General features: G+C 30.4%; 1 protein-coding gene across 1 annotated transcript; it reads right to left on the reverse strand.

Moving 5' to 3' along the window:
* Nucleotides 1-8375: 8375 nt before the first annotated feature.
* Nucleotides 8376-8990, reverse strand: LOC129962832 (ras-related protein Rab-7a-like). The gene has a single exon (XM_056076831.1). The coding sequence runs from the start codon at nt 8988-8990 to the stop codon at nt 8376-8378; it is 615 nt and encodes a 204-aa protein (XP_055932806.1).
* Between the last annotated feature and the right edge of the window lie 4075 nt (nt 8991-13065).

Genomic DNA, 13065 nt, shown 5'->3' on the forward strand with positions numbered 1-13065 from the left:
TGTCTTTTAAATCCTCCTTTAAAAAAAAAAAAAAAAAAAAAACTTTATTTACTAAACCAAAGGAATAAATGGCTTCTTATACATTTTGTTAGAGGTAAGAATTCTCCAGTCCTTTTTAAGAATTAAAAAAAAGGATAATGTTAAATCAGAAATTTTTTTTATTAATATTTTATAAATTTTAAATAAGGTGGAAAATTATTTTCACTTAATCAACTGATTTTCAAAGGATAGATATTTTTACGATCGCAATCTGACATCATGAGATGATTTTTATATTTATTGAATGTGATATATGCAAAGAAGTCATATGACTTATTTCAGTTGCTTTCATACAAATTATTACTTTTTTAAATAAATCTGTCTTTTTAGAAGTTTCATTCTTCATGAAAAATTGTTTTTGTTATAGTATCTGATTATTGCCAAATATATGTGGATGCATCTTATTAATACTGAATACATTTTAAATATTTCTTTTATGACACTCAAAATAAAAATAATTAATGATTAAATATTAAAGTCTAAGCTCCTTATGTAATAAATTTTTGCATCTTAATTAAGTACTATAAAACTGAGACCATTCATATTAATTTGTACTTCATATGTGGAACCTTTATTTCGATATTTTAATTCCATACTTCCACCTCAGCTAATTTTCACAGTTCCATTCATCTTTTGTCATGTGACATTATTTGTTGGGAAATGAAATAGTTCATCTTTATTAAAGCATCATCTATTCCAAACAAATTGAGCAATAAAAAATTTATGAATTTCATGTAAGGGTTTATTTATATGCATTATGATACATTCAGTAACATAATGCTCCGTACCATATCAAATTGAGTTTTGATTATACATTCGTTTGTGTAATTACATTTGCTAATTTACTTATGTTTTATTTTCTATATTTGAATTAAAAAAAGGATGTCTAAATTTATAATGTTATTTTAAACTGCAGCTACATACATAACATATTATTTTATTATAAATAGATTTTGTCTCATTTTGATTTTGTGAAATTCTATAAACTTTTCTGGGATCTTTTTCCGTTCTTTTTATTTGTTTGTTCTTGTTGATTGAAATCTTATGTTTCCATGATGATATCATTCATTTTATGTGTATTAGCACTTTTTAAATTAGTCAATTTAATGTAAGTCACTGAAATAAAATATTATTTCTGTAGCTCTTTTTTCATTTCTCCTACATTTTTTTACAAAATCTTCTACAGAAATCTTTTTTCCCCCTCTTTTCTCCTACATTTTATTCTCACATTGTCTCTTTTATGTTCAAGTCATACATTTATTTAAATGTCTGTTAATAAATCAAATTCTAATCAATAATTGAGTTTAAACTTTATTTTTGGATCTTACATTTAAAATAGTGTACATATATTTATGCATATCTAACAATTTTCCCTAGCTAATTCTCAGTATGGGTTTTATTTTCAAATTGATTTGGCTTGAAAAAAAAAATGATTTTATGAATGTTTTTTTGTTGTTGTTGTTTTAAATAAGGGTATATTGTCATATTGTGATTTCTCATAGCCCCATTTCTGAATAAATAGAAATTCCGGATATAAACTTCCTGTACTAGTGAATATATTTCAGATACAATTTGTATCTGTTTAGTAGCTTATGAGGTACACAAAATAGATTTGTGCAAAATATTTTGTCATCATTATGTAGATGGGAATCCATGATTGCCATTTGTTAGGACTGTACTCGTTACTGTCTTGCCTGGATGGCACTAAATACCTAACATTTCTGGACATTTTTGCTTTAACTTGCGTTCATATATGATTGCAAAAGGATGGTGCCTCCAGCATTTTTATGTAAACATTGTATGCAATTAATTCGCTAAAAAATGTGGAGCTAAATAAATTGGTCAAAGTGGATTAGTCTTTTAAATATTGTTACAGAACATAATGGGTGATAAATTCTTAATATAGCTAATTCCTCACACTTAACATCGTTTATTCAAATGTTAATTCTTGGCACAGCATAGTCAACATCATGGCTCTTGCACCAAAAAAACAAGCCTAACCAATCAAATGTTTATTCTATATTTAAAATGTTACGATGCTGCATTGCATGATCAGTCGCTTAATTATTTTGATTACTGTACTGCATCTGCATATACTGTGGAATTTGAAAATGCAGAGAAATGTTAAGAAAAAATCGAACGAATCGAAATTAGTTTTAATAAGAATATGTTGGTGAAAGTGTCATAAAAACATGTTAGCATTATTTACCTTGAAGTAGGTACATTGGATAATATTTGATCAGAAGTAAAATGGAATTATGCTGAAATGGCATGTTTCTATAATAATAAACTGTTCCTGCATTTGCTCTGGAGATTGTATTAAATTATATTTTTTACAATTTCCACTCATTTTAGTTGAGATATTTTACGTACTTTTGCTAACAGTATATTTACTTACAGTACTTAGTAAATTCAGTTTGTGACCTGTATTAATATTCATTTTTATTCATGTATCGAAACTGCACATGAATTCCTATTTTGAGATTTTAATGTTTGACTAATTAGTTTTGATATGCTTGATCTATCCTAAAAATTTGTAAAAATCCTTTCAAGCTATTCAGTTGCTTAAAACAATACAATAAAAGCATGATTCACCAGAACATATTCTTTTCTTGCAAGGAATCCTTGTCGTAATGTTTCAAATCCAGTCTAATATAATTTCTTGCATTTTCGAATCTGACCAGAATCACAACATTAATATTTTTAAACTGAATTATATAGATCTGGGTTTTCAGAAATCTGCTGTTAACTTTGACTTTCCTGATATTTTTCGTGAATGTTCTACGATATATAATGAAACCTCCCAGAAGGAATGGTGAAAAGACACTGTTGACGTCACATGTTGGATTGGTTTGTATCGGTCTGTGTTGAAAGCTTTTTGAAGAAACCCCTTATATTTACAAGACCGAAGTTTTGCCCGGATAGCATCTTCGAACGCGACTCCGATGGAATTGCTTATGGAGCCTTAATCGACGAGATTTTGTGTCTGGCCTAGGATAATGGTTAGAAATTGATAGCAACGACATCAGTGAGCTGGTGAAAGAAAATAGAACATCCAGAGAGTTTATGGAGCTACATGCTATGTCACATCAAAATATCGGAGAAAATTCTTTCAGAAGGGGAAGAAATAATAGATACAACAATCTTTTCCAATGAAATAAGGGAGATGCTGAAAGGCATGGGAAATCATTGCATCTTATATTGAGAAACATTGTCCTGATAAGGCATTAGCTATGCACGCTACAAATTGATTCGGCGATAATGCCGTGTCTTACTTGCGCCAAAACTTGAAGCGTAGTCAAATACCTTCATATATATATATATATGTATTGTTAAAAAAAAAGCATGCATATAAATAATAAATTACATTATTATAAATATGCTTGATTATTTTTTTCGAAATGGAATTCATTGTCTTATTTTACATGTATTCCTATGAGAGGGGGGGGGGATTGTTTCGCATTACGAATACGATTCGAATTGTGCTCTTAAGCGAGGTTCCACTGTATTAATTTTTAGTATTAAAATTTAATGGCTAGTCGAATTGACAATGAAATTTTAATAAATCTTATTTTTGTCCTATCTGCATAACATTTGAAATGGTTGCATATATAAAATGCTAATGTACATGGCACAGAAACTCATCCTTATTATTTATTTTCGATTGCCAATAGTCAAATGTAAACGAACTACCGTACAAATGTTGCAGATTGCGTCATTGAATGTTTTTAAAATAGCACTGGATTAAACGATTCGATTAGTTAATGGGACTGCAAAATAAGTGCTAGAAAGAGAGTCAACAAAATCTCCACTCAGTCCGGTGTTAAAAATGTAAATGAAATCGAGAGGATTGAGAAAAGGCGATGAACAGAAGGTTAATTTAAGTGTAAAAATGGCTTACACGTCATCCGATTGATTCTCGCTATAACTTGCCTATGGAAATGGATGTTCGAATCTTCCTAAACTATATCACACGAAAATGACGTTTGCATTATCTTAAAATTCATGGAATTAGATTTTTAATTATATCAGTTTTATTTCTATTATTGTATCCTTTATTTTTAATAAATTTAATTTTTACTTGATACACAATCTGTAACGATGTTTTTGAAATGAATAATTCTAATGAAATTCAAATTCTTTCAAACATTCATTCCCATGCAAATATAATTAAGATTATTTTTTTAAGAATTGGTTTCTTTGAACATTAACAACCAAGTAGTATTTTCACTACTGCTTTTATTCTGTACAGTATGTACACTTTTTAATTTACGTGCGCATTAATTTGTTGTTGATAGATTCAATTACATTCATGCTTTTCAGTTTTATCAGCAAAATGAATTTAAAAGAAGCATTCAATATTAATAGCCTATAAAGTCAGTAATCTTGGCGAGCAAACTGACTGCCAAAGGTGGTTAGTTCAAAATAATTAGTTCACATTTTATTTGTAATTCCTCCATATTGATGAACAACATTAAAAATCATTTTCTATTGAAGCAGAAACTATAGAAAGCCAATTTCTGTTTATATTCTTGATTATTTACCTAACTCGGAACCAATATTAAGTTGGGGGAAAAAACTGAAATGGCGCAATGATATTTATTCACATAAATTAATGACGTCATTGTGCATACTATCTAACTCCATGCTGCCATACACTATGCTGCAATGGCACGCCTTTAGAGAAAAGCGAAATTAATTGCAGAATTTACATATCGCGTTTAATATCTCTCAACTTACAGTGTGAAATGATACCAACTCTATGTATATTAAAAAAAAGAGAGACAGGAGTTCACATTTTGAAAAATTTACAGTACTTGGCCTGTGCAGTATTGAAGATATGGAAAGCGAAATAGTTCTACAAGAGCTTATTTTTCATCAACATGATATACAAAGTTAAAACACCCCTACTCTGAGCTATCTATACAGTAAACTACTCTAAAATTCTTGAACATTCTATTCAAGATGCGGGGGGGGGGAATAGTTCCCGAAACTTCGATAGATTGCGCTGTACAACATATAATATGCTAAAAAGACAAAAATAATCACAAAAAAACATGCAGTATGGAGTTTTTCCTTTTTATTTTCTATTGCTTGTATGAAAAAAAAAAAAGTGACGAAACTGAAACTGTCATTGTAACTACAATTTCGCATTGCGAACAGAAAAATTTGCATTGACCCTTGGTTTGCTACTACTATTCTGGACATAAAAGGGATAAAGCTGGGAAAATATCATTCTTATCAGCCTTGCTTCTGAAGTTGATTTATGAAAACAAAGGAAATGCGGCAGTTGCACTTCCAGAGTTTCGTCAACTTGAGAATTTACCAAAAGTCCAGAAAATACCAAAACATGATCGAAAATTTTGTTGTACCCCTAATGTAACAGCGCCAAAGTCTTGATTTATTTACTTTTATGCAAAGCACCTCCACACATTGGATTCTGGTACAACAGTTTCTTCGGCAACATTTTACTAATGATAGAGTAATTAATTGTGCATTTCCGGCAATCTAACCATGTCGTCCTATACATCTTAATCCCAGTGATTTTTGGCTTTGGAAATACTTAAAAAATCTTGCTTATCTGGGATGTCTGGTAACCTTGACAGATTGGAAACTTTGCATGACACTCTGCATGTGAGAAGCATCTCAATCGACTAATTACGATCCACGGTTGAACAATCTGTCCATAGAATGCAAACTTTACAACTGGAAGAAGAGAACTATATCGAGCAATTTCCCTTTCATAGATAAAGTCTTTGTGATTGAATGTTTGATATATTCGAACAAAATGCTTTACAAATGTGTATTTTGAGTCGTTTCAACATAATTTTCGTTGCAAAGCGCCATCTATCGATGCTTCTGGAACTTTTTTTTTTTTCGCGTAATCCGTTTCAAGAATTTTGGAGCCTTTACACTAAGTAGTTTGCTGTATAGATAGCTCAGAGTAGGGGTGTTTTAATTTTGATTACCTTGTATATTCTATGTACTTTTTTACTTTCTCGTATACGAAATATAGAGGAAGTACTATAATAGACAAAAAAAAAATTGTCAAAATTGAGATTGAGGCAAATCTCTCCGTTTCAGATGTTGCCGAGTCCGAAAAAAACATTTTTCAGTTTTGCCATTACGCCTGTTTGTCTATCTGATTGTGAACACGGTAACTCAAAAACGCCTTGAGGTAGGCTGATGAAACTCGGTATATGGACTTACGACCAAATGTGTAAGTTTCTTTCAAATTTTGAACAGAATCCACTCACAGGAAGTCTGTTTGATCGAGTACAAGTGAACTCGGTAACTACAAAAAGCTGATAGTTAATTAGGTAAGTGAGGCATTGGTTGTAGCTATAAAAGCGTTCAGTGAAGTAGTTTCTAACGTTATTATTATGAAATAAATAAACTGGAAACTTTAATAATAAAGGTTATCATACCTTACTACCAGAGAGTCACAATTAATGTTACAAAGTGTTAATAATAGAAGAAAAATTTGCAGATGGCACTTATATATATATATATATATTGTGAGCAAAACGTTAAAAGAAAAAAAATATTGGTGATTGAAAATGAGGCTGCTCTAAAGATTTATTCTATGAGTTGAATATTTCAAACAGTGCATAAAAATATGTTCAGTGTCATTTTCTTTGTTATAGGAAAGACAATAAAAGTTATAATAAAGTTCCAAATTTATTCAGTAGAGATGGAGTGATGATTATCCGGTAGTTATACTTGTTATTATTACATCCTGCCTTCTATTTTTAAGCCATACGATAAGGGATAAAACGGATGGAATATCTCCCAGAGTTTCTTGGTAATTGCTATATTTTGATAAATTTGGCAAAGTGTTGAATTAATTGCCATTGTGAAGGCATTCAGTGAAGTAGTGTGAAATGTTCTAACTATGTTTAATTTGCTTCTGATTGTTTTGCATTTGATAATGAGTAAAAAAAAAATGTGCCACGTATATTAGCGTATTATATATGGAGAAAATGATCGATAAGAATCAATATGGTTGATAAGGCTTTAAATAGATTACATCTCTCCACGCAATGATTATAATCATAATTCTTCTTCAGATCGTATTTTTCGTGTTAGATTTCATTACTATTTCGATTCACCCTTCCGCCAGTTCTAGAATCGGCTATTCCTTTGATGTTCTCGGTTTAGGAGCAACATTATGAGAGATGCTGGGATGATTAATAATTATTTGTCTGATGTTGAATTGAATTTCATTAAAAGTAGAAACTTAATAATAGAACTTCATATAGATCCGGTGGAGTATGGATATAAAATCTGACATTTCTATAAATCGAGTGAAATTTTTGTTTCAGCTTGTTTTTCATGATTGCTTTTAGTAGATTATATTCTTGGAAATTGAAAGCTTAGTGTATCCAGTGTTCACTATAATTAGTATTGATTTTCTTTTTGAAAGTGAATATCAGACTTCTGATCATCATTGAAATATCTGGGTCGATTGGTCAACTGATTATATTCATGAGAGTTATGAAGCACACAGCAATGAACCAATTACTGAGACGAAAATTGATAATCATCAATAATTTATATAAACATAATAGAATTTTTATAGAGTACAGACATGGCTATAAATACCATCTCAGAAATCTTTAAATGTAAACTAATTGGCCATTTATTTCTTGGCACTGGAATTTTTTTTAACAAAAATTATATTTCTAAATTGATAATGACATCTTTGGATTAGTTTACACAAGTGAATTTATCTCAAAATCTAACTTTTTTACAACGAATAATTTATTAAACAAAAGTCCTTAAATCTGCTTTGAACATATTCTATTTATTCTTTCGCTATCTCGTCCCGTTTCCCATATTAAAGTATTTTCCACGAATTTTAAAGGCTTATGATTGAACGAAATACAGTTCAATGTGTTAATTAATATCTAAAGTGTAAGACCGTAAGCAAATTACACAAAACTAAATAATTCTTTTCTTATCTTATCGCATTTTATATCCTCTAAAGCTTCTTGTGTAAAGTTCAGTTATTGAAGATAAATACCAACTAAACAAATGCCATTTAAGTCTTATATACCACTAAAGATTTTCACTAGTAATGGCATCGTATTTAAAGAATCTGAAAAGCAATATGATACAAGCTTCACTTAAAAATAAAAGTCATATTTGAAAATTAACTTCTTTTTTTTTTTCTTGCTAAGGGTTTTCGATATAAAAATGGATTTAAAAAGAAAAATACTAGCATAAAAAACAGACATACATCAATATAAAAAAGAAAAATTACACAAACATACAAAAAGGCAACTCATGAGATTAATTGTTGGTTTTTTTTTTTTTTTTTTTTTTTTAAATTACTAGCATGTACAGTTGAAAGATTTTCCTTCATCTCTTCTGAAGCGTATTGCTTCAGGAACAGAATTGATCAGTTCATCTTCTTTTTCCAAGGAAAGAGCCATTTTTGCAACCATTTGGAAAGCCTCATCGATATTAGTTCCATCTTTGGCACTAGCTTGAAAACAGGGTACAGTATAATCGCATAAAAGCAATTCTTGAATTTGGTCTTTGCAACAAATCCTGCTACCGAGGTCAATTTTATTTCCTATTACAACAAATGGAAAGTTTCTTGGATCTCTTGGTGCTCCGTGTATGAGAAATTCATCTTTCCATACCTCTAAAGAATGATAAGACGCTGGCGAAGAAACATCGTAAACCAAAACAACGCAATCTGCGCCTCTATAAAATGCTATTCCCAAAGACTGGAAGCGTTCTTGACCTACAGTATCCCATATTTGTAAAGTAACAATCTTACCATCCACGGTTACATCCTTAGTGTAAAAATCGGCCCCAATCGTTGCTTTATAGGCATCGCTAAATTTTCTATGGACATACTGATTCATTAGGGAAGTCTTTCCAACACCGCTATCTCCCAAAAGAATTACTTTTAGTAATGGTCGCTTTCTTATATCCATTCAGTCACAAAATAAATCAATAAATGCACTGCTATGAACAATTTTACAATTGAAATAAAAGTAAAATCGATTATTCAGTTATTTTCTCTTTCTTCGTTTGCTATAAAAATTTAATAACGTTAATGTAATCATATTTGTATTAGATGTGAGCTCTCAAAAGTTGAGATACATCCAACTTTCGCAAGGAATATTTATTTGGGAATAGCAAATAATTAAACTAAAAAGTCGCGAAAAATAAAAACAACTAAATAGTTTGTTAGGTATGAAAAAAAAAAATGAAATGAATTTCAACAACAATAAAGTACCAAGCACGTGAAATTAAGGCTATAACTGAAGAAGAGAGAGTCCTGGACGCTATCTCATCTTTCATAGTAATATGAACCTGCTAAGAATAATCTCCCAGAAATTTTCTCCCATACTCTTTAATAAATATATTCATGTATTAACTTCTTGCTATTAGTCAACAATAGTCCATTAATGATTAACAGCTGGAAGTTGTTTAATATAGAAAGACCAGAAAACCGAATGTGTATTTTAGGCGATTTTTCCCCTCGACTTATTTAAAACCAAAATTCGATACAAAACCACAATTGTAGACACAAAATAACATACTAAATTTTATATATTTAAAGCCACTTCTGACAGCCCGTTCATTTACAGATATGGTCATATACCTCCCAACTGACCTATTGCAGGACCACTCTCGCCTGTAGATGTCGATCCAGAGCTTCCCGCAAACTGTTGGTAAAATTAAAAGATATCAAAGAAACCCGGAAAACCACAAATGAAGGGAAAGAAGGCAAAATGCGCCAAACCTATTTTACTCCCCAAGTCAAGGTTAGAATCCTGTAATGTCAATAATTCAAAATTATAATCAAAGTAAAATCAATCATTCAATTACGTTAAAAATATGGATTCAACTTATATTACGAAATAATTCTGAAGGAAAATGAAATAGTTTTAGTTATTGTGTACGAAACAAATGGTTAGAAAAGAGACTGAAAGATGGTAACATATGAAAAATTAATGTAACACCTCAAAATACATATAAATTAAACTAAAGATCTCTAAGTATGCCACTGATATGAAAGATAAAGAGCAAAGTTGAGCACATAATGATTATATTTTGCAAATGGAGACTTAACTTTTGCGAGAATACCCATTTCTCTCAATAACCCTGCATAACATTACATTGTCTTCTGGTGTGAAGTAAGGCCAGTCTTAGTGAGAGTATAACCGTTGTTGCTTTAATAAAGTGAGAAATTTTTAAATCTAAGATAAACTTTAAAAATTGACGACGCATACAGAAATTAATTTAGCAATTTTACAATAGATCACAGGGTCACAAACACAAAAGAGGGACTATACATGAAGTCAAGTGAAGCCATTAAATTAAGTAAACAGATACACCAGATAAAAAATATAACACATTTTAATTGAAATCAAAATTAACAATAGCAATATTACAAGTCATTCGCGCATATCAGATAACAATGGCTATAGAGAGCATTAATTGTTATCCGAATATCTAAACTCTCCGCATATTATTTATTATTCGTGTAAATGAGTATTTTCGTAAATTTGTATTTCATCAAAACTGTGTTGCACTCCTCCATCTGGTATACCCGTTTCTTTTATACTGTAGTCAAAGCTTATAAGCCAGTTCACAGCTACGCTACAAGAGCAATTGCTTTTGTATTATGGTTATGTTACTGGGCTGCGAACCACAAGGTCTCGGGTTCTATCCTCGCTCATCGCAAATCCGTGACAATAGAACTGACCGGCGAAGAATCCCTTATAGAGTCGGGTTTTGCAATTCCATGCAAAATCTATTTTTTCAAAAGATAGCTCAACAGAATTCTTGGAATTGAAACCATCGGCAAGAAAAAACATTGATTGGTAAATCTATAAACAGATGTTATTTTATTCGGTGGAATGTTGACATGATCTGAAGATATATATATATATATATAATTAATCTGTAATAGCCACTCTTTTGTAGCTGTTCAAATTAATTTGCAGAATTTATAAAATGTTAGCTATCAGATATTTATTATTCAAAATTGGCCTATATTATAGATATTTAATAACGTGATCAAGTTTCATCCAAGGCAATATGTTCGTAACAAAGCGATATTTAAGTACATAGTTGCCAGAATTAGATGCGAGACAGTTCTAAATGCCTTTCATTTTCATTTATCAGGATAAATCATGCACTTGGACTCGATTATACATTCATTAAGTTTTGGGGACGTGTGTTGTTTTATACAATTATTCTGCAGAAACCGAATATATTTAAAGCAAAGTCAGCTGTTGACAAGAATATCGGGGTGGATTGAAGTGAAAAAGAGGGGAAAAAAAAAAAAAAAAAAAAGCTTTTAAAAGTTCATCTATCAAATAGTACTGGGCGGTAAAAATTGCATATTGCCTAGCTTATCATTGCTGATTTTTTACCCCTCCGAATTCTCGCATTTCATCTCAGCTTGCGAGAAAAAGTAGTTTTCCTAAATGAAAGTATTCACATTTTATTGCATAGGGACGATAGGAAGCTTATAGATGATGTAGGTGAATGAGAATCTCTACAAAAGTAGAATTCCATCTAATATAAAATCAATAAAATAATCATAAAATTGTGTTATAACATAAAGATCAAAATTTTTATGTGCTTCTCTTTGTTTAAGCAATCAACTGGTAGTTGTGAGCTATTTGGCTTGTGATATTCTTCCCCAAAGCTTTCATTAACAAAATAATCTGCGTCCAGAAGCAAGCCATTGGCATTTTTGGTGTGTGTTATTTTAAATGAATTTCTTTTTTCAATTAAAGGAAAATTTTATGAATTGATAAATGCTTGCAGTTACTTAACATTTTGCTAATTGACTCGGTGAATCATAGAGGGTTAGTAAAACAAAATGTTTATTAAATGCCTTAGTAAAATTTAGAACGAAGTTGTCAAGTCATTAATTGCAAGGATCTAGTAATCTTTTTGAGAATGCATACATATTCAACTATGTTATATAACAACAGAAGTGTCATAAAACTGAACCACTACAAGCTTAGATATTTTGGTTGGTGAAGAAATTCAATATCACTGTTTTGTCTTCTGAGGATCCACAAAAAGGTAATACAAGTCTAAGATGCATGTTACCTGATTTTTGAAGAATCGAAATGCATTCATCTTTTGCCAACCATCTACCATATTTTCCCATAATCAAAATTTTGTCTCTCAAACTATTAAACAGGCCCTGAAAGTTACATCTAAATTTGAATCTTTCGAACAAATTTGACTCTGTCAAAAATTATACGGAAATTTTCATCAGCTGTTTTTCCACAGCTGAAATAAATAAACCAATGCTGAAGCGAGGATAACAACTAAATGACCTGCATCCCATAGTTACTACATATTCTTTCAGCTATTGCAAGCTTTAGCCTTATTTTGGGCATGGCATATGTTGGAACACTTTTGTCAATGATAATGACTAACTTAAAAAATTATCAAAAGGTTAAAGTTATACTTCCAGCTGAACAAGAATGCAATTCCCAAGTGTGATTTTTCTCTTTACTTGCACAGTTTTTCTGAAAGCTATTGAATGGTTTATGGATTAATATTAAAAGTCATTGCTTTTACAGATGCTTGGCAAGTTATAAATAAAATGCGTCTTTTTTGCAATGGCATTTTTGTGATTTCACTTTAATGACACATTTTTAGTCCACAAATTTGTATATACAATATCAAGTTTTTTGCTTCTTCTTTGAAGGCTAAGAATTTATTATGGAAAATATAATAATCCTTTCAGTCAAAATAAGATTTAAATAACTTTTCTTTTTATTAATGCAATTATTCTTACACAGCGAAGAACTTATACTGAAGCTTTATACAAATATCTTTAGTTACAATAATGACATTTTAATCAGTTCGTTTCTTACATCCTATTCCAAAAGTTTTAATAAGTCAGTGCATCAATAGTTGTTGGCAGAATGCAGCTGGGCTCATTTTGCATTATTTTATATTAGGACATTTGAGTTTTAGTCTGAATCATAATTCCAATTTCAAAATAAATTCAGATAATAAATAAGA

This window comes from Argiope bruennichi, chromosome 3 (assembly GCF_947563725.1).
Source record: "Argiope bruennichi chromosome 3, qqArgBrue1.1, whole genome shotgun sequence".
In the NCBI taxonomy this organism is placed as follows: domain Eukaryota; kingdom Metazoa; phylum Arthropoda; class Arachnida; order Araneae; family Araneidae; genus Argiope; species Argiope bruennichi.

Excerpts from the sequence above, each read along its gene's own strand:
- LOC129962832 (XM_056076831.1), bottom strand. The coding sequence starts at position 8,990 with ATGGATATAAGAAAGCGACCATTACTAAAAGTAATTCTTTTGGGAGAT.